Source organism: Macrobrachium rosenbergii, unplaced genomic scaffold (assembly GCF_040412425.1).
Source record: "Macrobrachium rosenbergii isolate ZJJX-2024 unplaced genomic scaffold, ASM4041242v1 171, whole genome shotgun sequence".
Taxonomy (NCBI): domain Eukaryota; kingdom Metazoa; phylum Arthropoda; class Malacostraca; order Decapoda; family Palaemonidae; genus Macrobrachium; species Macrobrachium rosenbergii.
In genome coordinates this window covers 5,339,380-5,367,314 of record NW_027100729.1, presented here as the reverse complement: position 1 = coordinate 5,367,314, position 27,935 = coordinate 5,339,380, and the positions used below count along the sequence as shown (strand labels likewise).

The 27,935-nt window shown below is 46.5% G+C and overlaps 1 protein-coding gene across 2 annotated transcripts in view; it reads right to left on the bottom strand.

The window, feature by feature from the left end:
• LOC136838113 (DDB1- and CUL4-associated factor 5-like) overlaps window positions 1-27,935 on the bottom strand; it is an 82,234-nt gene that overhangs the window by 38,681 nt on the left and 15,618 nt on the right. For both annotated transcript variants that reach the window (XM_067102953.1, XM_067102952.1), the window contains exons 3-6: window positions 16,311-16,450; window positions 15,923-16,052; window positions 14,839-14,983; window positions 12,043-12,172 (exon numbers count right to left, since the gene is read on the bottom strand). In XM_067102953.1, the coding sequence (XP_066959054.1) occupies window positions 12,043-12,172; window positions 14,839-14,983; window positions 15,923-16,052; window positions 16,311-16,450 (545 nt within the window). The remainder of the gene's footprint in view (window positions 1-12,042; window positions 12,173-14,838; window positions 14,984-15,922; window positions 16,053-16,310; window positions 16,451-27,935) is intronic.

The window sequence follows — 27,935 nt, the reverse complement described above, 5'->3', positions numbered from 1 at the left end:
GGAAAGTCTCCCAGTCCTGAACACACAGGAGGTTGGGTTAAGGAGAACTCTTCTTGGTGCCTCGGAAGCAGACCTATCAGATCGGGCGAAAGGTGAAGTCTTCCAGCATTTGTCTGTAAAGCAGGGTGAGCAACGCTTGTGAACCCCAAGTGAAACAGACAAATACGGAGGGAAAAAAACGTAGATATCGATGTTTCCCATAGAGACAGCATGCCTCACCGTAGATGCCCCTGGGTCTGGTATGAAGGAGCGAGAAAACTACCGACTTTGTCCTGTCGGGAGGCAAATAGAAAGTTGGTAGGGATCTCTCAGCCGAGCAGTCTCTTTGTGAATCTTCGTGAAGAAAAGAGTGAAGAGCACGCTCCGTCCCGATCACTCAAACCTGAGGCCGAGCTTGCCTAACAATACATCCCCACTGGGAATGTATCTGGCTAACTGAGCTATCGAGTGCGCTATAGAACACTTGAGTACCTGCAGACGTCGACAGATGAAAAAGGAGGAAAAAACGATTTCCTCGTTTGTCGATGTGTCACTACTGTGGTGGCATTGTTCAATGAAACCACTGAGTGCCTCATAACTCATCCTGAAATTCTCGGAAGGTGAAAAGGCTGGCTTGAATTCAGGATGTTGAAGAGAAGGAATCAATCATCTCAGTCACGTACCCACGAGTAGACACACAACATGAGGAGAATGTGCAAGCATGTTCGAAGGTTCCTTCAACTAAGCATTAGCCTAACACTTTCCTCATACTTCGAAGAGGAAAGAAGGATGGAGGACTGGAAGCAGACCTCCTTCATTCTCCACCATGGGGAAGCTTCTGCAAGATAACAGGATACCACGGGAGAGGAAGCAGGATGGAAGTTCGATGAAAAGAATTGCCGAGACCCAAGGGAAATAGATATTTCTCCTGAAGGAATCCATTCCCAGGTCTCGGCAAAGTCGCTGCCAGGTCCAGAGACTTGACAAATATTATTTCATCCAGGCATCTGCAGTAGGAGAACTTCTGCCCAGTCAATACTTCTTCCTCTCTTCCCTTCTGCCCTCCTTCCTTATGGAAAAGAGGGTGGAAAGAGACACAGTTATGTGCACTTTCCTACAAGGGAAGAGGAGGGCTGTGTGTTTCCGCGATCTTCTTCCGAAGCCTGGGACTTCTTAAGAGTCGAGGCTGGCTTGAACTTAAGGTTGAGCCAAGATGGCAAAGACCCAAAGGTCTTGGCCATTGTCCAAAGGACAAGGCAGTGTCCTGGTGCGAACCTTGATTATCGCGGTAACTGGCATAATCTCTGAAAGAGAAAGGCAGAACCAAGTAAAAGTTCATTCCTAAGAGTCGAGGCAACTTGGGACTCACAAAACCAGAGATCCGAATTAGGACAAAGTCCTTCTTCTTAGTACCAGAACTGCCTACAGATTGCCGCCTGGTGTAGGAAGACCCTCCCCTGGACAGGACCAGTCTCCAGAAGGCAGAGTTCTCTCCAGGAATGATCGTATTCGAGGAGAGAAAGCCTAAAGGTGAAGGATCTTGGATCCATCAGGAGACTGTCTGGAGGAAACAAGCAGTGTCCTCCAAGATCGCCGCCTCTCGTTGCGGAAGGGAATACCCTTCGCAGCAAGGAGAAGCAGAGAGAGAACCCAGTCCGGATGAAGCAGAGTCAAACAACCTGCAGTCGACAAGACCCCTAAGGGCAAGAAGAATTCGTGCTTTGTCGAGGTGGGGGAGGAGCATGGTATCTTGACCCGAATGAACTCATCCAAAGAAAGAAAAGTATTCATCTGGTCGAGAATGCTCTCACAAACAAGGACCGCGGCAACCCATGAAACTCTCAGCCCCTTTGGGAACTGCAAGGGTTGCGAGTGATGAAGATTATTCATTGGGGGAGACGCAGTCCTGTCCTGGAGATCCTTGAGCTAACAAATTGGCGCAAAGTGCTCCAAGAAACGAGGGTGATCGCAACTTGAAGAGGAAGACCCTCGCTGCTTCTGAAGCATGAAACTCCTGTACCTCTCTCCCTGGAGGGAGACCTTGACAGATCCCAAGAAACCCTCCTCGGCTACCAGGTTGTACTACAACACCGAAAGCACGCCAGGCAGCTAAACTCTGAAATAAGACAAATTCATTGGAGCTCTCTCTGTCCATCTCGCACTTCTCAGAACAACCGAGAGGAGAAGAGAACAGGTGAGGAGGAAGAGTACCCCTATCTGTTCTGCCAGTAAGACAAGCAGGAGAGGTGGACCGTGAGCGATAATCAACCAAAGGAGATGATTTCCACATGGGGGAAGAAAAACGCTTGTGCTGTGGCAAAGCGCTCACCTGGGAAGAGCAGAAAGTTCACCCGAACAGTGCTGAGAACCCAGTTCGGAAAAACAGTGCACGGCCGAGACAGGCCAAGCCGATCGTGCAAACGCGATCCAGACTGGGTGGTAAGCAGTGGACTGGGAGACAAGTGGGGTGAGCTGAGGTGAGTTGAGCAAAGCCAGTCTCACAAACGCGACCAGGGGCTGGGTGGGGTGAGCAAGCTGAGCCGAGCCAATCACGGGAAAGCAATCGGAACTGGACAGGGCAGAACTCGTCTGCTGAGAACTAGCGCTAATTTCCCAAACTCAAAACTCCTTCGAGGCCAAGATCCCTCGAGAAGAAGGTTTAAATGGGGAATTCTGTGTCTGCTATCCTGCAAGCTTGAATCCTAAGGTTCAAGACACGAGGATGAAACCCAGCCAAGCAACCAAAGCAGCTGGCAGGCAGTATCGACACACTTGGGTGTCCCGGCACTTTCTCTCGTCCTGTGCCTCTCGCCAGGAGAGCACCCATGACTCATAGAATTTGAGCGACCCACAAGACTCCCAAAAATGGGGAGTGTATGCATTCAGTTTCCTAAGAAATCGAAAAGACCTAGGCACAAAACCAGTCTTAGATGCAGACTTCTAAGACTGGCAACAAGGGTGCAGCCTCATTTCTCGCTATAATGTGGTTCGGATTCCACAATAAACTGTAGGTCCCGTTGCTAAGTAACCAATTGGTTCTTAGCCACGTAAAATAAGTCTAATCCTTCGGGCCAGCACTACGAGAGCTCTTAATCAGCTCAGAGGTCTGGTAAAACTAAGGTATACTCGTGGCCCCCAAAAGGCAAGACCCCTGAGGATAATGAAAATCGGTTCCTGCCCTCTTCCCCCCCGAGGGTGGGAACAGCCAACGAGAGAAAATTGCCTCCCAGAAGAGAGGCAGTCCCTTAGAAGTCCAGCAGGACTACCGAAGGGAATCTCTTCCCTGCTTCTTCGTGTTCGAACCGACAGGATCAAGACACCACACTGGGAACCTGACCGAGCACTGGTAAGCACTCAGGAGTGCTTGTAGTGCTGGCAGGAAGAGCTGAGACACCCGGGTACCTCGACCCTTTTTCTCACACTGCTCGCGAATGAGAGCCCGAAGCAGCACCCGTCTTAGAGGTGGAACCTCTAGGACCGGGACCGGGAGCGCAAAATAAGGTCTGCGTGCCCGCGGCTCCCGAATTGAAAAACCCAGTGGTATGCAAATCGGTTCCTGAACCTGAAGGTTGGGAAGAGCCAACGAATGACCCACTGCCTCCTCGGAAGAAGGCAGTCCCTAGACGCCCAAAGACCTTCAAGGGGGAAGAAGCAGCATTCCTCTCCTTCAGCCGACAGAGGTCTATCTGGTCCCTGGGACCCCCTTGAACCTTGGGAGAGGAAGGAAAAAGGCAGCAGAAGACAAAATCAAAGATAAACTGAAGAAGACAGCGGCTACCTCCACGGGGCGACTTCCTTCACCTTCACTCTGACATCTTCTACAGGATTGTGGACACAAAACATCGTAACCTCTAGGGCAGCCAGGCAGGATCACAATGGAGGTGCCCCAGGACACGACCACCAGGAGAAGCAGCAGGTGCGATTAGGACAGCCGATGCAGGAGCTACGGAAGCGGTTCAGAAGGCAGGAGACACAGCAATGGCCAAGAACAGTCACCAGCAGGGACAGGAGCGATCAGGACAGCTACGGCAGGAGACCAGTAGGAGCGGCCCAGAGACTTGTCGCCCAGTCAACAGGAGCAATAACACAGGAAGCACAGCAGGAGCAGATGGACCACAGATACGCCACAGGCAGTGCCACAGCATACATGAAGGCCAGCAATGACAGCAATCAATCCACATCTGCAGGAACAGAGTCGGAACGATACCAATGTGGATCTAAATCATTCCAACCAGGTACCGTGGTCGATCCCGAAGCAAACACTGTATGAACATTGAGACTAAAGATATCCCAACTGAGATATCCAGCCAACTACTGCCGCACCTATGGTGCTCGCTGTCAACCTGAAAGAAAAAGCAATGATTAGCAGAGGGAGACTCCTTTCGCTCCAAGGGGAACTGCCCTACGAAGCGAGAGGAGGTCCCTGAGAAGAGGTCACCTGACCGGTGCCCCCTCGGTCTTTGGCTGACGAGCGAGCAAAGAGGGCGAAGGAGAGATAGAAGAACCTATAGGGAGAGAGAAGGAAAGAGGGGAGGCCATCAAGGGAGCTGTGGAAGTGAAACTTACCGACGAAGCCTGCAACCAGCCCCCCACAACTTTTCCACAATGCAGGCAGTGAAAAACAACACTCAGCACAAGTAGAAAGGGAGTAGTCATGCTCTTGTACACAGAGGGCGTGAGCCCAAGAAGGGGAGCGAACTTGTTACGTCCCGATCAATGAAGGGCAGTGAAGATATTACGTCCCAGTCTAATATATCGAAACGTACAGGGGAACGCCTTCAGTATCTAATTAAAAAGCTACTGGAAGAGAAGCATTACCACTTGGTTACGCCTCTCTAAACATGCCCTTGGCCATCAAACCCAAGACAGATGCAGGGGAACGACGGCTTATGCAAGGCATCACAAAACGTGGGTTTGTATATTAATAAATATCAAACACATGGGATAATAAAGAGCTTAACGACAATCAGGCAAAGAGATCCGAAAACACGTCTGCAACGCATGACGACTGAAAGCAAACTGGGATGTTTACATCCGGGCTTGCGGGTATTCCCACCTACTTGACGGTAATTGCAGCCTAACCACCATGTTCAAGAGTTTAACGGCCGTGTCCAGCTTCACTGTAAGTAATTCCTAATGTAAAGGGCTGATGGTTTGTATATTGTGTCAGAACAATTTCAAATTTAGAACTGTTGTGGTCAAGTGAAACTAATAGCTACGTAGTTACTTGGTAAGTTGCTTATATAAAAATGACATTTTTAAGATATACTTACCAAGCGATTACATAAGCTACACGCTTCCGACCATGGCAGTCCAAAAATTCAAATTTCCCAGTGGCACTACCATCGCTAGCACAGGTGACAGAGACCCGCCCACTATCGGGACTGACAGGTACAACTCAGCAGGAGACATCATTTCGTTTGAGCCCTGATGTCCACCTGTGGGGAGGAGGGAGGGCTCCAATTATGTAATTGCTTGGTAAGTATATGTAAAATTTTATTTTATCCTAAAAATGTCATTTTTATATAAGTGACTTACCAAGCAATTACATGGCTGACTCCACATTGAGAGGAGGTGGGTTAGATGGACATATTCCGATCCAAAACACTGATAAAGATAATGACTTTGAACTATCCTTGCCGTACCTTACCTGGTAACAGGGCTACTGCAGGTGATTACTGCCTATGGTCTGCACTGAACCTGTACAGGGCGTTGCAATATGGCCAAGAGTTGCCCCTACTTCATTGGGCACTTTGCAGCCATGGAGGTTCACCAATGACTGACAAAGACAAAATAGTGCCCTTGCCCTGGCCACAGACCAGAATAAAAAACAACGCCGTTACCTACCAACAAAATTAAAAACCTCCACCCCAACCATTAAAAACTGGCGGGTATTCATACTCCCAAGGTTCCCTTAGACTCAACAACCTTACAACAAGGGGGCGAGACAGTAAAGGGACAGAGAGCCCCCTATGCTTCCTCCCCAAACACCATGCAAGCCACGGATAAAGGCCCTAACGTACTACAATCCTCGAACACCGTTTCATTATCTTTAAGGGAGTGCGATGCAAAAAACTGAGTTGGGCTTCCAGAATGTTGAATGCAGAATAGATGACAAGGAATTATTGCGCCGAAACACAAGGGATGTGGCAACAGCTCGAACATCATGAGCTTTAACGTTCAGGATCGGGAAGACGTCCTCTATAACCTGAGAGTGAGCATCCGAAATCATACTTCTCAGGAAAAAAGAGAGAGCGTTCTTAGAAAGTGGACATGAAGGGTTCCCAGTGGAGCACCAGAGGTTGTTCGAGGGTCCCCTGATCTTTTCAGTCCTAAGGAGGTAGTACTGCAAGGCCCTCACAGGACAAAGAAGCCTCTCCTCTTCCTATGGCCCGAGAATGTCCACCAAGCTCTTAATGATGAACAAGCGGGGCCAGGGATGGGAAACATCCTCATCCTTGGCAAGGAAACCCAGAGAGAGAGAGAGAGAGAGAGAGAGAGAGAGAGAGAGAGAGAGAGAGAGAGAGAGAGAGAGAGAGAGAGAGAGAGAGAGAGAGAGAGAGCAGACTGCATTTCCTTGCGCAAATCCAACCCTCTTGTCTATCGCCTGCAGCTCACTAACTCATTTTGCAGTAACCAACGCTTCCAGGAAGAGAGTCTTCTTGGTGAGAGACTTAAGAGAAGTTGAATGTAGAAGTTCAAGGGAGGAGCTCGAGAGCCAATTTAATTTGATGTCCAAGTTCCAGGGGACTGCACCAGGCCTCTCTAACTTGGAAGTTTCGAAGGATCTGATGAGATCACTAAGATCCTGATTCGCGGACAGGTCAAGGCCTCTATGCTTGAACTCTTAGCTAAGCATCGATCTGTATTCCTTAATCATAGAGGGCGACAACTTCCTTGAGAGTAGGAAATCCGCTATCTGACCCACAGAGGTTTCATCTTCTGAAAACAGTTCACTTGGACTGGTAGAACCTGCTAGAAGAAACGTGTTGACATCTAGCAACAGCCTCCGCAGCCCTTCACGAAAAACCTTCTGCTCTGACAAGGCTCCTGACAGTCTGAATCCTGTCCAGGCCAGGTGGATAATCCTTGATGGAACCTGAGGAAGTGGGGTTGTCTGAGCAGCAACTGTTTTTGTGGGAGGAACCTCGGAAAATCCACAAGCAGTCGCAGCAGGTCCAGAAACCACTCCTCTCTTGGCCAGAATGGTGCGACGAGTGTCAATGAGACATTTTGATGCGACATGAACTTGTTCAGCACCTCTCTGATCAACCCGAAGGGAAGGAAGACATATATAGGCAGTCCCCGGTTATCGGCGGGGTTCCGTTCCCGACAGCGTGATGATAACCGAAATTGCCAACAACCGAAAATCGGTGATAATAGCGCTGATCCTTGGTTATTGGTGCAGGTATTACCAGAGCTGATAAACAGGAATCAGTGTCGAAAATTCGGTTATCATCGTCGCTAGACAAGCATTGTAAAACTGGATCACCGATAACCGAGGCTACCAATAACCGGGGACTGCCTGTACATTGAGACCTGTCCAGTCCAAGAACACGGCGTCCGTCGCTCATGCGAGAGGGTCTGGGACTGATAAGCAAAAAAGAGAAAAGCAGTGTCGAGGTTGCAAAGAGATCTATGGAAGGCTTGCCCCAAAACTTCCAAAGATCTAGGCAGACTTTGGAGTCTAGGGTCCACTCCGTTGGCAGTATCTGACGACCGCGGCTCAACTCGTCTGCCAGGACATTTATTTTTCCCTGAACAAAGCGAGGCGAGAAGCTTGACTTGGTTCTACTCCGCCCTGAGAAGGAAATCTTTCACTGTCTCACAGAGAGTGAAGGAGTGGGTGCCTCCCTGCTTGTGGGCATACGAGAGCTACGATTTTGCCCGAGACTAGCGGAGAGAAAGCATGAAGGCCCAGGTGAATACCTTTGAATTCCTTGACACTGATGTGTAGTGACTTCTGATCCAATTTCCAGGTCCCAGAAACCTTCTGACTCCCTAGCAGAGCTCCCCAACCTACGTCTGAAGCGTTGGAGTAGAATTCTAGGTTGGGGTTCAGAGGAAGGAGAGAAATTCCTTCCTGAAGTTTTTCCCTGTGACAACCACCAACGAAGATCCTCCTTGATCTCCAGAGTGACCAGGAAGATGACCTGAGTCTTCCTGCACCAATCTGCCTTCAGGAAAAATTGCAGTGGCCTCATGTGAGGCCTGCCCAACTTCACGAACTATTCCACTGAGGCCAAGTTGCCCAGAAGGCTCATCCATTGAAGAGCTGAGCAGGTCGAGAGATCAAGAAAGTCTTGGGTAGTTAGGAAACAGGACTCGACTCTTCTGGGGGAAAGAATAACCCAGAAAGCTCGTGAGTCCAGAGTCACCCCTAAATAGAAAATTCTCTGAGTTGGAGTCATCTGAGATTTCTGAGAATTGATCAGAATGCCTAACTCCTGTGTTAGACAAAGAGTCCTTTCCAAGTCCTTTGCGCACTGTTCCTCCTCACAGAGAGCATAGATGCCAGTCATCCAAATGGAGGGATACATTGATCCCAAGAAGGTGAAGCCGCTTGCCAAGAGGAGCGAAGATCCGAGTGACGACTTGTGGGGCTGTGGCAAGGTCGAAGCACAACGCCCGAAACTGAAGAACCCCGCCCCGAAAAATGAACCTCAGGAACTTTCTCGAGTCCGGATGGATGGGGACGTGAAAATAGGAGTCCTGCATGTCCAGGGGGACCATCCTGTCGCCCTGATGGAGAGAGGACATGACAGAAAGGTTCATTTCCATGTGAAACTTGGTCTTTATCATGAACAAATTAAAGGTGCTGACATCCAGTGGTTTCCAGTCCCCCGATGACTTGGGGACTATGAAAAGCCTGTTGTAGAACCCCTCCAATGACTGGTCCACTACTTCCTCCACTGCTCCCTTTGCAAAGAAAGGACTTGACTTCTTAAGCAAGGGCCAAAAACTTCTCAGAGCCTCCCGAGTAAGCTGTCAAGGTGATTGGTGACTTGGACAAAGGCAGTTTTCCTTTGAAGGGAATGGAGTAGCCCCTCTTCATTACCTGCACTACCCAGGAGTCTGTTCCTCTGCGACTCCATTCCTCCCAAAATTGGTGCAACCTGACCTACATGGGCGCGAAGGAGACAGTTCTCACTTAGCGGTCAGTTTGACGGACGACTTCTTGAAGGACTTTGAGGGGAGACGAAGATTGAAGTGTAGTCTAGACTGGGGCCTGGCTCGTCCTCCTCAAAAGGGCTGGGGTTGCAATGGAGAGAAAGACTTAGGCACTACGCCAGGAGCTACCTTCGGGCGCTTCGTGGATTGAGCCAGCAAATCGTGAGTTGACTTCTTCTGTAAAGAAGACAAAACCTCTTTAATGGTGTCTTGAGGGAAGAGGTAGTCTTGTCGAGAGGAGAAAACATGAGGGCCGACTTCTGAGTCGCAGAAATTCCTTTCACAGCGAAAGAGCACCACAGCTCTTGCTTCTTCAGATAGCCCATTGCATGCGAGGCTAATTCCGCTGAGCCATCCCTAACTGCCTTGTCTGCACAAGACAAGACGTTCAAACAGACAGAAGCAAAGTCCTCTGCCAAGACTGGACAGTCCTCAGTCCTCAATCCGAGTGACGACTTGTGGGGCAGTCAGGGAAGCTAAAGATCTCCAGAACCTTGAAAATGTTCCTCAAGAGATAGTCCAATTCCAGAGAGGGGAACATAACCTTAGCAGAGGAAAAGGCAGCACGTCGTGTAGCGTCGACCAAGCCGGAGAAGTCCCCCTGGGGGGAGGCAGAAACTCCCAAGGAAGGAGTGTCTCCAGTGTCATAAAATCGGTACCTCCTCTTAAGGAGCTTAGGAGGAAAGGCAAACGTCACCTTATCTTGATCCTTCTTGGAAGCCAACCACTCGTTAACCTCTTTAAGAGCTCTCTTTGAGGAAGAGGAGAGGACTAACTTCGGGAGACAAGAATCACTTGCTTGCTTCCTCATGAGAAAGGTGGACGCGGGCAAATCTGGAGGCACAGGCTCAAAAAAGTCCGGAAAGTTGGCTAAAAAGTACCTAAGAAGGCTTGAATAAGCAGATGAAGGGTCAGAGTCATGCTCGACTTCTCCCTCATCAGATGAGATAGGCGATAAAGTGGTTTCCTCGCCCTTGGAGACAGTCTTCTTTAAGAATCCCATAAGATCCTCTAGTTGGAAATGAATCAGGGTTAAGGAAGAATCTTCTGAGTCAATAAATGTCGATGAGGAGACATTGGCGCCAAACACTTCAGAGGTGGCGCCGAGTGGTTGACAGTTGGCGCCAGGCGAGAGTAGGTGCTCAGGAACAGGAGAGCACTTAGACTGAGGCGTCGGGCACTTACAAGGAAGGTCTGAATGCTTAGACGACTAAACAGGTCGATCTACAGGTCTGAGAGACCTCAGACTATCCCAAGTCGACTGACGATGATGTACTGAAGGAGGCAGAACAGTAAAAATGCAGAAGGGTTGGGGACTCAAACTGACCTCCTTAAGCCTCTTGAAAGGAGGAGGAGAGATGTCCGCCACAGCAGAATGCCTCTTTAAAGACCGAGGTGGAAGAGTGGCATCACCATCGCCTTCCCTCAGGCGAAGAATGGTCTGAATCTGATGACAGACGATGAGCACTGAAAGAGACCTTTCCAATGGCGCTCTGTCGCAGCCTGGGACTGGGCAACAGGCTCGACGGAGGGGGCGACTGCCTGTGGGCAAACCCTACCAGCCTCCCTTCGACCTCTGGTATGTCTTCTCCCTGGTGCAGGGGAGTGGGACAGGGACCTTCATCCAGGAGCACTGGTAGGACGGACAGACACCTCCTCAGAAAACACAACACTATCACTTTGCACTGCACTTGCACCGGGAACACTCGAGGCTTTGTCAACAAACGCTTTACAGGACATACCTAATTCCAGGACAGTGTTGGCCAAAAATTCAAATTTCTTACCAAACCTAAAGCATGGGAACCTGGTAAAGGAGTACGTGGGAAGACAGTAGGATGGGAGACACAGAAGGGATAAGAAGAGAAGAAATAGCACTATCCTCAACCACTGAAGGCAAAGGAACAGCCTCTAAACTAGCTCTATTTTCAGCTCTGAGAGCTGCCTTCCTCCTTCTATCTCTAGCAAGCTTTTCTGAATGAGCTTTAAAAACCTTCCACTGTTGACCATCTCAATCCTGACACCCTGAGCAAGGAACATCTTTACTACACTCCTGCCCCCTACATTTGAAACACTTAGTATGAGAATCATACTTAACTTTAACTAATCTAGTTTTGCAACCTTTGGTGCAGTACCGAACACTTGAAGAACTTGGGTCTGACCTACTAAATTATTAGAAATTGTGTCAACCAAAGCTAACAGAATAACCAACAAAACAAAGCCACACAATATCCGAATACTTCCAAAACTGGGACAAAAATCCAAAAGATAATGAAAAGGGACTCTACAAAACCACCAATGTTGATCGGGAGCTGGCAGAAAACAAATTGATATTTTCTGATGAGTTGTACCTGTCGGTCCCAATAGTGGGCAGGTCTCTGTCACCTACAGTACACTAGCAACGTTAGAGCCACTGCGAAATTTAAATTTTTGGACTGCCGTGGTAGGCAGCTTGTAGCTATGTAATTGCTTGGTAAGTCACTTACATAAAATTTCAGATTTTATTCTCAATATCGACTGCTGTCAAAAATGAGCGACAGTTTGCAATAAACTAACGTAAAAGGGTTGCCCACATTTATAAAAGGGTATGAACATACTTCCTTTAATACAACATGGGCAATTATAACATTTAACAACATTACTAGGAGCAGAATATTTCAGTAAACTAGGGGAGAGAGAGAGAGAGAGAGAGAGAGAGAGAGAGAGAGAGAGAGAGAGAGAGAGAGAGAGAGAGAGAGAGAGAGAATGATATAGTTACATTGCAGATGCCAGCAGTAATTCTAGGAAAGCATCGTGAGAGAGAGAGAGAGAGAGAGAGAGAGAGAGAGAGAGAGAGAGAGAGAGAGAGAGAGAGAGAGAGAGAGAGAGAGAGAGAGAGAGAGAGAGAGAACTTACACTTATTCTCCGGGATCTTCCACATATAGAGGTTAAAGTCATCTGACCCGGACAGGATAAACTGGTCTCGATCCCCGGCAAAACAGCAGCTCTTCATTGTGCAGGAATTGTAATAGTGCTCCGCGTCGAACTGGAAAGAGAGAGAGAGAGAGAGAGAGAGAGAGAGAGATGAAAATTAAAACGTGACTCACTGGGCAACTTCTTCAAAGTTCCAGTCCGAGGTCCTTTATTTCTCACTCCACTGGACTGCAGAACAAGTCTCCCTACTGAGACTGTTGTGCAATTGGAACCTCTCCAAAGTTCAAGCAGAGAAGCAATGCATTACTACCCTAAAGCAATTCTCCTGTATTTTCATTATTTACTTGTATTTTTATCTATTTATTTATTGATTTATCTTTTTCTCTTTTCTAGTAACTGATATCTCTTCTTTCTGTATTTTCTATTACCTTCTATTACTTTTTTCAAATGAACACTGCAACGCTCTTTGCAAGCATCTTGAATTTCAAGTTGTGTACCCTTTTGTAGGGGGTCTTATTCCATATGAATAGGCTTCTTCATCTTCTCATGAATAATAATAATAATAATAATAATAATAATAATAATAATAATAATAATAATACAGGCAGTCCCCGGTTTACGACGGGGGTTCCATTCCTACGCTGCGTCGCAAGCCGAAAATCGGCGTAAGCTGAAAAATAATAGAAAATCGTCAAAAATCCTTAGAAACCCTACTTTTAATGCTTTGGGTGTATTGAAAATGATGTAAACTGCATTTTTATTGAGTTTTTCATCAAAAAACCTCCAAATTTTGATTATTCTGCCGTTTTGTAGCCATATTTCTTCCGTTGGATTGGTGTCGTAAGCATCGTAACCCCAGAACATACGTTGTAAACCTGGAAATAATTTCTGGTGAATATATTTGAAAAGTGTCGTAACCTGGAGACTGCCTATAATATTAACAATTTGTAGCTCCAGTCTCTGGTTGCTGGTTACAGTTATTGTGGTTGTGGTGGTCAGTTGTGGATGACGACCTCCAAGTGCCTGATGTCCTCCCTTTCGAATGGGCTGTATACCTGGCTGCCAGACAAAGCTCCTCTGTTGCCAGAGGTTCCATTAAATTGTTGCCGTTTATTCTTTCATTTCTTTCCATCATTGCTGAGTTTTGCTATTTAACCCACAGCTGGACCCTACCCCATCGGGAATAGGTACTCATTTACAGCTGAGTAGACTGAGGAAATTGTGGTAAAGATCCTTCCCAAGGAATCAACGCCGAGGAGAGCAGTCACCCATCCAACGACTGACCAGCCCCAATGTTGCTTAACCAGTCCATCCATGAGCTAAACCACTCTGCCATGGCAGCCTAAGTATCAAGACCTGGAAATCGAAATAAGAAGGATATGGGATTTGCCAGTGGAAATTGTACCCATAACCACAGGAACACTAGGCACGATCCCAAGATCCCTGAGAAGGAATCTGGAAAAACTAGAAGAAGCCGAAGTAGCTCCAGGACTCATGCAGAAGAGTGCGCTACTAGAAACAGCGCACATAGTGAGAAAAGCGATGGACTCCTAAGGAGGCAGGATGCAACGCGGAACACCCCCCACACTATAAAAACCACCCGGTTGAATAGGATGACTGTGATATGACAAAAAGAATATATATAAATAATAATAATAATAATATTTCATTAGATGAAACCTATTCACATGGAACAACCCCACAGGGCCACTGACTTGAAATTCAAGCTTTCAAAGAATGTTGGATTCAACCTCCCACCACAGACCCCACACTGCGGCAGTAACTGAGCATGATACAGAGCCAGAGATTTTTTCATCGCCCTGGGGGAGGCGCGAACTCGCGACATCTGAGTGGCATGCCACAACACTAGCCACCATACCAGCGGACCAGTAAATATAATAATAATAATAACAATAATAATAATAATAATAATAATAATAATAATACATGCAGTCCCCAGTTTACGACAGGTCCGGCTTACGACGTTCCGAGGTTACGACGTTTTCAAATATATTCATCAGAAATTATTTCCTGGTTTACGACGCATGTTCCAGGGTTACGACGCATCGTACACCGATCCGACGGAAGAAATATAGCTCCAAAACAGCAGAATAATAAAAATTTGGAGGTTTTTTTATGAAAAACTCAATAAAAATGCAGTTTACATTGTTTTCAATACACCTAAAGCATTAAAAGTAAGGTTTTCTTAGGATTTTTTTACTATTTTTCAGTTTACGACGATTTTCGGTTACCGACGCGGCGTAAAAACGGAACCCCATCGTGAACCGGGGACTGCCTATAATAATAATAATAATAATAATAATAATAATAATAATAATAATATTATTATTATATTAATAATAATAATAATAATATATAATAATAAAAATAATCTTTGAAGTCTCTGAAGGGGAAGGTAAAATTTGTTACTTTGAAGAAGTCTGGGAAATATTCAAGTGTGAGATATATTATAGGGTCTTTGTTACTTAACAGATTTTCTTACTTATCAAAAATCCATAAATATTCAAGTGCAAAATATAACACAGGGTCTGTTACTTAACAGAAACGTCAGACCGCTAAAGTGTCTGTTAAGTTCAGATGGTACTTAGACAAAATCTCAAATCTTTGTTACTCGAAGATGCTAACATTTTAATGATTTCAAAAGCTGTCCACAGGGACATCCAGACTAGATTACTGTACCTTACTGTAACTTGGCTGTACCTTACTGTAACTTGGCTGTACCTTACTGTAACTTGACTGTATATTAATGTAACCTACCTCACAGACCGGCTTCGAATACTGGGTGTCGTAGAGTATGGGGGGAAGTCTCCTGCGCAGGGCAACGATCTGCGTCCCCATGCGGTTGAATTTGGCGCACATGGAGGACTGCGCGCACTGCTTTTCCCCATACCTCAGGACTGGTCTGAAAATGACCCACAAATTTAATCCAATAATGTCAATAATAATGTTAATATCGATGTTAATGATGTTAAACGTTGCAAAAAGGAGAATATTTATATAATAATATAATGTTTATCTAACATAAACCACTGACTCAATAGTTTGTCAGACCATTTAGGAAACCTACCTTATCATAATGTTAACATCACTGTTAATTATAATAATAACGTTAATATTGATCTTGATAAGATTAACGCTGCAAAAATCAAAATATCTACATATAATAAAATGTATATTTAACAAAACTCAAAACTACCAACTCAACTGTTCGTGAGACCATTTAGGAAAATTATCTATTATCATGATATGGGGCAGAAACCTGGCCACTTAAGAGGAAAGAGGAGGGACTGCTGGAAAGAACCGAGATGAGGATGGTGAGATGGATTGCTGGAATATCACTGCTGGAAAGGAGGGAGAGCCAAGATATAACGTGTGGTATATGAAATGTAAAGGAGAAGTCTGGGGAAGCTCGTCTGAGATGCTACGGCCATGTAATAAGAAGAGAGGAGGTGGAACCAATCAAGAGAGCTAAGAACATGCCAGTGGTGGGGAGGAGGAGGGGGAGTGTGGGGCGTCAGCAGATCAGATGGATGGATGTGGTGAGGAGGGATGTGGGTGAGGTGGGACTGGGGGAAGAAGATTGCACAGAATAGAAATAGATGGAGAAAGTTGACTCGAGCAGCTGACCTTGCTACGCAGTGGGACTAATAAGGTCGAAAAAAGAAACTATTATAATGATAATGTTAATATGGATGATACCAAACAATAATAATGTTAATATTAATGTTCATAAAGCAAAAATAGAAATATTTCTTGACTTTCAAAGCATTTGAAAATTGAAAAAGAACTTGTAATTAATTGACTAAGTTGTTAAGAGAGAGAGAGAGAGATCGCAACTTACATCTTTGGCTTGCGGACGTCCCAAAGGGCTACGCCTTCCCGGGAGTTCCCTGTGACGATGAACGTTGGCTCCAGGGGGTGGAACTGGACCGAGTGGAATGCATCGTGATATCGCGCCAGGCAGACGGGATCTAAAATTAAGGCGGAACTATTATTATTAATATTGTTATTATTAAGGTGCTAAATGGTCATACAGGTCTACCCCAAAGGCTTTCTTCTTAAGAGAACCTTTTATGATTATGATTATTAGTATTGTATATTACTAGAAGGTAATTTAGGGTATTACACAGCCACATAGGCCTACTCCAATCATTCTTATTAATGATTATGACTATTATCATTACAAAGAAGTATAGTCCCATAGGACTAACCCGAAAGGCCTTACTAACCTGATGCGGGCGACTCCCGCATGTCGTACATCAGGACCTGGCCGTCTTCTCCTGCGCTGGCGAACACAGAGTCCAGAGTCGGATTCACTGAGACGCCGTAAACGGCCTCCCGGTGGAGGAAGACATCAACCAGGTCTCCCCTGTGGGAGAGGAGAGGAGAGGAAGGGACGATGAATAATGTATATGGGTAACACACTGTATACTGTAAGGTACTCTAACAAATGTGGGTACTCTACTGTAAGGTACAGTACTCAAACAAATGTTTGCAATGCACTGTAATAAGGTACTGCAAGGTACAGTACTCCAACAAACATGAAGTTTTCATAACAAAACTAATATTGTAATACTTACCTGAACACCTGAATTAGCCTTTAATCCCACTAGCCCGAACAACCTCGATTACCAATTCCCCTACTGGGAACTTTAACAGCCAGCATTACCGACGCCGCAGGTAAAATCTTGTCACTGAGCTACCACAACAAGTCCACTTTTCGTCAATTGCTTTATTCAAGGTCAAATTGATGTGGGAAAAGGAGGGTGGGAATCATTCAGGTGTTCAGGTAGGTATTACAATGTTACTTTTATTATGAAAACTTCATATTGCAATAAACTCCCTGAACACCTGAATTAGCCCAATTAACAACATTTGGAAGAGGAGGGATCAATTCGATTGCACACCCCTTTTACCAGCCTCAGAGATGGTAGCTCACCAATCTGTTCTGCATAGGCTATCTGTTCATTTCTACTCTCCCCATAACGATCGATGTTTTCGGTGAGTACTTTGATTGTCAGTCAGGTCAGTCTTGTCTCCGTCCGTCGACTTCCCATGTGGCTATGCAAAGCCTCTCATGTCTGGAGTAAAGTGAAGCAGTGTGCAGAGCCGCTGTCCCTCCGGGTAACCCGTCTAGGTTGAGGAAGAGTCAGACGACCGACAAGCGACGATGTATCTCAGCGTCGACGAGAAGCCTAACCTACTCGAGCACCCCCTTGGACTCTCGTAGGGAAAATTATCCGAGACTACGATAGTTAAAGAAAACGTACTAACCTAATTCCCTGTGATTATGCTATCACTGCTGCCTAACAAGGAATTCTTCGACCTGGTTAACCTACAAACCAACGGACTAAAAGAATATCCCTTCGGTTAAATGGAACGCACCCTAGATAATAGTTAGTCGCAATAACGGACTAAGAGAATACCCCTCAGACAAGGCGAATTGAACATCTCTTAATAGTGCAGCAGATAATTGCATATTTCATAAGAATCGTTCAGATAGTGAAACAAGCATGAAATTTTGCACAAGTGCTCTTTAAAGTTCCTCTATCAGAAAAGGGCGCTGGCCACGCAAAAATTTAATATGGCGGCCAAATTCCAAGATGGCGCCAGTATCGACAGATTTTGGCTAATTTTTCACTAGAATGGCATGTATTTGCTTCTAGCAATATGGTAAAGCTCTTCCATACTATTTCTTGTGAATATTATGTTTCTGTAGCTTCCCAGTACAGTTTACCTTTAAATATGGGGGCTATATGGCTGCCAAGAAAAGGTAGAAACAATAATTATAATGAGAAATAATGCCCGTTCAACAATTATCGTTTTAAGCATGGATCTTGGTTTCTGTGGTTTTAGATCCTAATGAGGCCCTCTCTTTCGAATAACTCATCAATTTTGAAGGAAAATTAATAAATGTAAAAGAGTGTATGTCTGCACACAACCAGGGCACACTGGTGACATCACTGCTGTGTAACTCAGCATGGGGTTCAGTGCCAGCTAATCCAGCTTTACTAATCCTGTAGTCTTAGACTAGTAGTTGTAGTATAGTTTAGTTTAGTGTCCCAAATGCTTTCTAACAGCCCCAGACCAGCTATAGTTAGATAGCCGCACCTGAATAGACAGGATGTGCCAGCGGGAGAGCCGAGCCAAGGGTATGGGGGCTGTACATGATGGTTCATGTACTTACCCGGATGGTGTACAGATCACACGGGACTTAAATGGCACTGGATGAATGATCGGGCTAGGTGTAGGGAGACCGAACCTAGTTGAATCCCATACAGGAATGTGTGCTTTGTTTAAGGTGGTAAAAGGATAACCCCTCGGCCTTAATCAAAAGTGAAATCATGGCAGAATGTGATGCCAATCCAATATTGAGCAGTAGAAAAACAAACTGAGTTTGTGTTGTCTTTGTCAGAAGGACAAAAGAGGTGAGCACTTGACATCACCTCCAAGTCATCATGTCCTAGACCATGATGGGTACACAATGCTGGCAAGGAACATTCCCATGTTCAGTGAAATTAATGAAATGCCACTGATAATGGATCCAGCAAGGCTGGATGAAGGTGATGGCATAGAGGCCACTCTCAGGAAAAAATGCAGCAAAATACCATGTGAACTGTCGCTTGTTGTTTAACAACACTAAACTGGACCGTGCAAGAAAGCGACAATCCAATGACCAGACCAGCAACACTGAGACTAGTCGTGCAAAACTGCGCCGAACCAGTCATGACAATGAAGTTTGCATTTTCTGTGAGAAAGTGGCACCTGCATCTGATCTCAGACAGGCTAGTACTAAGGGCCTTGACTTGAAATTGCGTGAATGTGCAGAGATACTTAGTGATGGCAAGCTCCTTGCTAAGTTGACTGGTGGGGATGTCATTGCACAGGAGTTTAAGTATCACCATGCCTGTCTTTGTGCCCTCTACAACAGAAAAAGGTCCTACCTGAGGAGCCTTGAGAAAGACCAAGGTAGCACTGAGTCAGAATCAGATGTGTATCCACTAGTTCTGTCAGAACTGATGACATACATTGTTGAAAACAACCTTTGTTCAGATGATCCAGTCACATTTCGGCTGGCAGATATTTGCCACCTCTACCAACAATGTCTGGAACAATTAGGTGTAGAGTCACCAAGTGTAAATTCCACGAGACTCAAAGACAAACTTCTGGCAGAAATTCCAGAACTTGAGGCTCATAAATCTGGCAGAGATGTATTACTTGCATTTCAAAAGGATGTGGGAAAAGCACTTGCTCAATCATCTGATCTTTCAGAGGCAGTTATCATTGCTAAAGCAGCAAATATTCTCAGAAAGTCTATACTTGATCATCAGTCACGGTTTGATGGCACATTTTCTGAGGCTTGTGTACGAAATTCTGTGCCTCCTCTCCTGCTCCAGTTTGTAGGGATGGTTGAGCATGGGGCTGACATCAAGTCACAGTTACGATTTGGAGCATCAAAGTCAGACCAGGCCATTGCACAGCTCATGCAGTTCAACTGCTACTCCCCGATACAAAGAGGGAGCAACAACTCATAGACACTCCAAAGACAGAGAAACACCATTCCCAGTCTACATGGGACTCTCAGTCTATGCCAAAACCAGGAAGAGAAACCTGGTTGAAATGCTACATCAGTATGGCCTCAGTATCTCTTATGACAGAGTACTGGAGGTCTCTGCACAGTTAGGAGATGCCACAGTTAGCAAATATGTGGAGGAGGGTGTGGTCTGTCCCTACTTCTTTTCCAACAATAATACAAACTATGCTCGTTGGCTGCCTATTCACCTCAGGGACATGCTTACCCTAGAGAGTTCACACCCAGAGTTGCACAAGGAGTTCAAGGCTGGCAACTTTGTTGTGCACAAGACCAGTCGCCAGTTCTCAGCAATGGCTCTTGACCAAGCTCATGAGCAGACCAATGCCTTTATAAAGACTGATGGCGGAGCCATTGGGCTGACTGAAGATCCGTCAGCACTCAGAAGATGGATGGTGGCTGGCCCAGAGATCATCCGCTTGGTGTCTGCATACGAAACAGAGGTTCAAAGTAAGGAGTCTAATGAGCAGACAACACACCATGAACAAACACCTCATGCGCAGAAGACATTCTTGGAGAGAGTCAGCAAGCTGTCATTGGCTTTGCAACACTTGGGAAGTCCTTTTCAGGAAGAGAGCCAGGATCTGTATTCCATTGACAACAAAGACATTGCCCACCCCAGCTCAGCAGAACTTCTACAGACACACCTTGACAGAGGCCACACTAAATTTCAGAAGTTTTCAGACTCTTTGGCAAACAATGCAGTCTCCTTCTATGAGCCGATAAAGAAGAACAGAACTGACTTCTTCAGGCAAGAAGCTGCTCCTGTAGAACAGTCAAAGCAGAAACTTCTGAAGGAGGATTGCCAGCTTTTCTCAAAGCTATTTATATCCTGTCAGAGCCGTGAATGTGATCTGCAGGAATTCTTCCAGCACGAGAATCAAACATTCCCAGCTTCCCTTAGTGAGGGTGGTAGGCTGTACACATGTCAGAAGTCTCAGCTGACCTCGGTCCTGGAGAGTCATGTTACACTAGAAGACAAAGAACCAAAGACTGATGTCCTCATTGTAGATGGATCAGCTTTGGTCCATGCCTTGCCACCAAAGAAAGGAAAGACCTTTGAGGGCTATGCACTTTGCGACTTCTTGCCTGTGATACAATCCTATAGCAGCAAGTACACATCATCACATCATGTATTTGATGTATACAATACATCCAGCCTCAAAGCTGAGACCAGGCTCCAACGTGGTCAAGGAGGAAGGCGCAAGGTGACAGACAAGAACACAATTCCATCCAACTGGCGCAATTTCCTAAGACACGATGCCAACAAGACAGAGTTGTTCCAGTTCCTGGCAGACAAAGTTGCCCAGATGTCTGCCACAAATGTTGTCATTGCCACGAAAGGGTCTGCTGTCCTCAGCACTCATGAGGCTAGTCTTCAGGGACTGGAAAAGTGCTCTCATGAGGAAGCTGACACCCGCATCTTTCTCCATGCCAAATATGCCACAGAACATGGAGCCAAGACCATCACGGTTAAAGCAAATGACACAGATGTTCTTGTCGTTGCAGTCAGTGCTTTCTCCACTCTCCACAATCTAGGGCTAGAGAAGCTATGGGTGGCATTTGGCCAAGGCCAGAGCCTGCGCTGGATTGCTGTGCATGACCTGTGCAACTCTCTGGGCCAGGAGAAGGTGAATGGCATGCTCTTCTTCCATGCGTTCACAGGCTGTGATACAGTGTCAGCCTTCCGAGCAAGGGCAAGAAGACCGCCTGGCAGACATGGAACATCTTTCCAGAGGCCTCCACTGTGTTCTCCAAACTGAGTCACTACCCTCTCAGAGTGGAAGAGAGTGACCTGAAGGTCCTGGAGAGGTTTGTCATACTTATGTATGAAAGATCCAGCACTGCTGGCACTGTGGATGAGGCTAGACTTGATATGTTTGCCAGAAAACAAAGGGCATATGAGGCCATTCCACCAACCAGGGGAGCTCTCCTCCAACACTCCAAGCGTGCTGTGTACCAGGCTGGTTGTGTGTGGGGGCAGGCCACCCAGTGTCAGCCACAGCCAGAGAACCCTGCTGAGTGGGGATGGCAAAAGTCTGGTGAAGCATGGCAAGTCCTCTGACAACCAACTCGCCCTTAGCCAAGAGTTGCCAACAGCTTACCAAATGTGGATGCAAAGCAGGCTGTCGGGAAAGGTGCAAGTGCTACAAGCTGGGTCTTCCCTGCACAGCTCTGTGCACTTGCAAATGTGAAGTCTAGATAAATATTGCCCTCTCTTCAGTAGATAATCTAGCTTGAGCATCCAACGTGTCATGCTATGCCTACCTTCTTATCCTCGAATTTTTCAAAGGTGTAGGTTGAGAGACCTATACATAGATTGGTTGCGTTTAGTCCGTATTTCTCTTCTTTTCTTTTTATGGTTACAGTCTTAGACACAATGTTGTATGTGACCATACCATTACTATTTCAGTTGAAAATAGCATATTAGTTAAACTGTCTGATCACATGAATATACCATTAAATAAAAACAGTTGGTCTCTATGTCTGCTAAGCGCTGTGGATAGAAAAAAACTTTTATGGCAACCATTTTGTACGCCATCTTGGTTACAATTCATTTAGTAAGGGTTTTCAATAAAATGTGTGGTATGGAACATTTTTATAACCTAAAAGTCGAGGTTTAAAAAAAAAAACTGGCATATTCCATCCAATAGATGCTCCCAAACCAGTGAATCTCAACATAGATGGCGGCCATTTTGAAAAATAGCCGCCATCTTGGATTTTCAGGTGGCCAGCGCCCTTTTCTAAGAGAGCGTAGTCTTAGGAATGTTTGTGCCAAATTTCATGCTTGTTTCACTATCTGAACGATTTTTACAGCAATCTGCTGCACTATAAGTAAAAGGAAGTAAATACTGAGACGGATTTCCAAGTAGCCGCTTCCAGAATAGAAGATACTGAGTAATTCCTTAGCAAGGAAGATGAAGTGGCAATACTTTGAATGCTGTGTGCTCGGGGTAGGACAGGGCTTGAAGACGACGCAGAAGAAGAAGAACCCGGAGAGGCCTGGGAAATTGCCTCCCTCATAAAGTAACTGATTGCGTTCTTTGACAGCGAACGGGAAGGATTCCGCGGAGACGAAAAGTGTACGCGGACGAGGACGGAGTTTTTCCACCTTTGACAAATAAACTCTTGCAGAGGAAGAACTCTGAACGAACGAGGAGGAGGGTTAACTTCCGACTCCATCTTCACCACAAATTCTGGTAGAAAAGACAAATGCATACCATTTCCTGCATAAAAGACCAACCTAGAAATCGCCTGAAGCTCACCCACCCTTTTCGCTGTAGCTAAGGCCGTAAGGAAAAGCACCTTCCTTAGTCAGGTGTCTTAAAGTTAGAGCTTCAGTGAGTTCAAAGGCATGGGAACGCAGAAAATGAAGTATTTCTGACAAATCCCATGGAGGAGCCCGATTCGGCAAAACAGGACGTTCAATCTTAAAAGAACGCAATACATCATGGATGATTTTGCTAGTAGAAATCTCTGGGAGGTGGAAGCTGAATATACTGCTAAGCATTGAGCGGTAGCCAGTAATAACCGAATACGAAAGTCCCTTGACTTTTCTAAGGAATAACAGAAATTCAGCTATCTTCGTAACAGAAGGTCTAGAGATGGAGTGACTTTCCTTACGACATCAACTTCTATACATTGTCCATCTGACTTGGTAAATTTTGTGGGTTGACTTTCTCAAGCTAAAAGAAAGCTGTCTAGCCACAGCTTTAGAGAGCCTGGTTTGTCTAGCTGCTCGCTTGACAGTCGCCATGCAACTAGGTTCAGCACGCAAGGGTTTGGATGATAATGATGGAAGTTTAGTTGTCTCAAAAGATCTTTCCACATGGGTAGGCACATCAGAACTTCCGTGAGGAGCTCTAGGAGTTCTGGAAACCGAGGACGTTGGGGCCAGCAAGGTGCTATTAGGGACATATCCATCTTGACACTTTCCAGCAATTTCCTCATTACTTGATGAATGAGTCCGAATGGAGGAAAGGCATATATCTGCATTCGATTCCAATTTTGTAGCAGCGCATCGGTGCCTATTGACAAGGAGTCCGCCACTGGTGAAAAGTACACTGGACGACGATAATTCAATCTCGTCGCAGATAAATCTACCGTTGCTGGCCATTTCCAGAGAATCTGACCTACTACGTCCTGAGCCAAAGTCCACTCTCCCCCAAAATACCTGACGAGAGCGACTTAACGAATCGGCCAGCACACTGAGACTCCCCGATACGAATTGCGGAAGAAGAGAAACTTTCTTTTCTTCGCACCATCTCAGGACTCTCTAAGCTACAATATTGAGATCTGTCGATCTCGTGCCTCCCGATTTCTTCAGATATGACACTGCAGTTATGTTATTGCAAAACAGAGCCACTACTCTGATGCGCACCAGATCTAAAAAACACCTGAGGGCCTCTTCTACCGCCCTGAATCCCAAAAGATTGATTGATTCCTCTCGTTCCCGATCCCCCCAAAGGCCCGAAGCCTGGGTTTCCTCCAAGGTTGCTCCCCAACCCTGATCTGAGGCATCTGTGTAAAGATGAACGTCGGGAAGAGGGGAGTCGATAGACCTTCCAGGTGTCAGATTCCCTTCTTCTGACCACCACAGATGATCCGACAGGCAAGAATCGGTCCGAACTATGAACGCGTTCTCGCTGCGGACGTCCCAGTGATTCCTGAGACACACCTGCAGGGAGTGCAACTGGAGATGAGACCCTGGAATTAAGAGAGAGAGAGAGAGAGAGAGAGAGAGAGAGAGAGAGAGAGAGAGAGAGAGAGAGAGAGAGAGAGAGAGAGAGAGAGAGAGATTTTCACTAGGAGGCTTCTCTAAGCTGATACCGGCTGTTCCCTGCTGGACAGGAACACCTCTACCTGTTGTAGGACCGCTTGTATCCTCTCCCGGGTTGGGAAAACCCTCAAAGGAAGATAGAGAATCCTCATCCCTAAATAAGTCATGGATTGGGTTGGTACCAGGCAGCTCTTCGCAAGGTTTAGTCGCATTCCTAGTACCCTGCACAGTTTTAAAAAGAAGTCCCTCGCCCATACTATCTCCTCTAGAGAGCAGGCAAGGATCAGCCAATCGTCCAGATATCTCAACATCCTGTATCCCCGACGATGCATAATTGTCGATACAGGAGACATGACCCTCGTAAACACCTGTGGTGATGTGGTCAGCCCGAGGGGGAGAACTTTGAACTGGAAGGTGCCGGCAGAAGACACGAACCTGAGGTACCTCCGAGAATCCTGATGAACAGGGATCTGGAGGTACGCGTCCTCTAGGTCCACTGAGACCATCCAATCCCCCCTCCTGACTGACCGCAGCACCGACTGTGAAGTCTCCATACGAAACTTCGCCGTCACCACCCGACAGTTGAGGCTCGAAAGGTCTATAGTGGGCCTCCATGCACCTCCGGCTTTTGCTGCGATGAAGACTCTTCTGTAGAAGCCTGGAAAGAGAGGAACTGGTTCCAATGCCCCCTTCTCCAACAGGGCCCGAATCTCCTTCGCTAGAGCCATCCCCCTGATGGAAGATGGGGAATAACTCGGAAGGTTGACAGGGAAGGAGGACAGAGGAGGAAGGGAATGGAAAGGAATTTGATAGCCCATCCTCAGGACCTCTACAACCCAATCCTCTGCCCCCCACTCCTTCCAAACTTGCCAAAATGGAGCGAGACAACCTCCCACTGGAACGGACAAGGGACATATCCCCTTCTTGGTAAAATCCAGCGACGACGAGGGTCTAGAAGCAGACACCGATGCCGCCTTGTTTGCAAAACGCACCCTCTTGGGTGTTCTAGGGGGAGACTTCAAAGATGTTCTCTTGGAAGGAGAAGGCTTGCGAACACCTCTAGGGGAACGAGAACCCTGAGCGGCTACCCTTATCATAGCCTGCTGTGATTCAACGGCTGAATTGGTGGCGATAAAATTTACCATACTAGCCACATCTTCCTCCCTGAACAAGGAATTGGCTAAAGCTAAAGGAGCTCTAAGGAGAACCCTCTTATGGACATCCGGATAATGCTGGGGAAGATGACTAAGATAGAAATCCCGCCTCTTCTGACTCACAAAAGTTGTCGACAAAGCCAAGGCATTAGCCTGATGAGCCAGACCCACTGATACGGAAGTTATTAAACTGTAAAACAGTCCCGGATCCAAAGGGATATATCCATCATTCTTTAAGAAACCCATTAACCCTGACAACATCCACAGAGAGTGCAAAAGAGCCTCGGTCTGATTACGTAATACGTCTTCTAGAGCTGCCGCTTCCCTAAGGAAAATCCCTACAAGGCGAGACGATGCCGGAGACCTAGATAGGATTGCCCCAACAGATTCGTCGAGTGGTAACCTGACACCTGCCAAAGGATTACCACGAACTGAATATATCGTCTTACGAGGGGAAAGAAGAGAAATGTCCTGCCTATTAGAAGTCACCACCGAAGCCAGACGACTGTCCGCCTCCTCCACGGCCTGCCTAACCCGATCAAACCAGCCCAGTCCCCACGAAAAGGGAACAGGAGTTGGCTTAGTGGCATTGCACGACTTGAATAGACTGATTTAACGCACGCGGTTGGTCAGGAGCTCTTGCTTGAGGGTACAAGGAAATGACATAATCAAGCATACGTCTGTAGTCCTTACCGCTGGAAAGGGGACATTCCAAATCCTCCGGAATTTCCTGAACCTCCAGATGAGAATCCTGTTCAGCCATGTCCAAGCGGTCCAAGACAGACGAAGGAAAAGGAGCTGAACGGAGCCAAGACAATGACGAAGGGTCTACAAACAGACCGCCAAATCCAGAATGCTGCATACCTACACCTAACCCGGTACCCGGAGCTGGATCCAAATCGTTGATTCCACAGGGAGGAGGAGAGGAAGGAGCCGAGGGACCTGGAACCCCTTCCACATTGCTATCAAAGGGGAGCCGAGTGAGAGAAGCCGAACCCGAGTTACTTAACCCTGAGGGAGGATGCGTAAGTGAAAACACTTGCAGAGGGAATGAAGAAGAAGAAGAAGAAGAAGAAGAAGAAGAAGAAGAAGAAGAAGAAGAAGAAGGGAGAATGAAAGAGGTAGGAGTTACCAACGAAGCTTCCGCAGTGGAAAAGGTGGGTGATGAAAACTTTGGACCAATTTGAGATGGTACAGCAAGCCCAGTCAAAGCCGCGGATCGCAAACCCAAACTAGAAGCGACCGGCAAACTCTGGGTAATACCCAGAATACCTGATACTTGAAATGGAAGCAAGGGGTTGTGCATACCCAAAGGGATTGAACCTGAAGCACCTGAGGCCAAATTTTGCCGAAGCCGAGTTCTCACCTGACCGGAAGATCCTCCTACCAAAGAAGGCTGGACTGAGGAAAGGAAGGCAGAAGGGAAGGGGGAAGACAGAGGAATGGCGTACGAAGAAAAAGGTTACCCGAGAAGAGGGGATGTCGGGGTTTGTAGAAAGAGGGAAAGCAGAAGATGCGGACACGGCAGGAAGGGCAGAAGAAGAAGAAGAAGAAGAAGAAGGAGCCGAAGATGATACTGAAAGGGGAGCAACAGGGAATGTGGGCAAGGAAGGTGGAGCTACAGATAATCCAGAGCAAAAAGCAGAATCCTTAGAACGAAGGGACAGGAGGTAGACCGAATCCGCCCCTCCCTGATAATCCTGAGTCACATATTCTCTAATGTTAGAAATCCTGTTCAACAAACAACCTCTCACCAAAAGTCTATATCCTTTACACATAACCAACAAATCTGCATTATATTCTGCCACATCCCCAGACCGATCATGCGAACCACTCTTAAAAGCCGAAGAGGCACACCCGAATCCACTTTATTAGATGGAGGGGACCTTGCGCCAGATCGAAAAAGGAGGGATGAAGGCAAAAATTTTGCCGGAGCACAAATTCCACTGGTAACCGAAACCCCAACAGGAGAATGACTGCACACCTGATGCCTTCTCCTCACTACCTAATCCCGACCTATACGTCTTAGTCATACCTAGCTCTTGATCCTGACTAATGTTTTCAACACTGAATTTTTCAACAACACTACAAGGGGGTTGGGGGAGGGTCCTTCACTGTCTGCTCTGCGCCGAGGGGGCCGGCAGAGCCTACCCACTTGGAGGCTTGCGGTTCTCCATTACCCTCAGCACCTGTTAGGGCTGGTTCTGGAACAAACAGAGGAGCTGAAAAAGAAGAGAGATTAGACATCCTAACACTACTACTATCCTTGCTTGAAAATTGTAGGTACTAAATCTGCCATACTACTCGTAATCCTACCTTCTAACTGTTT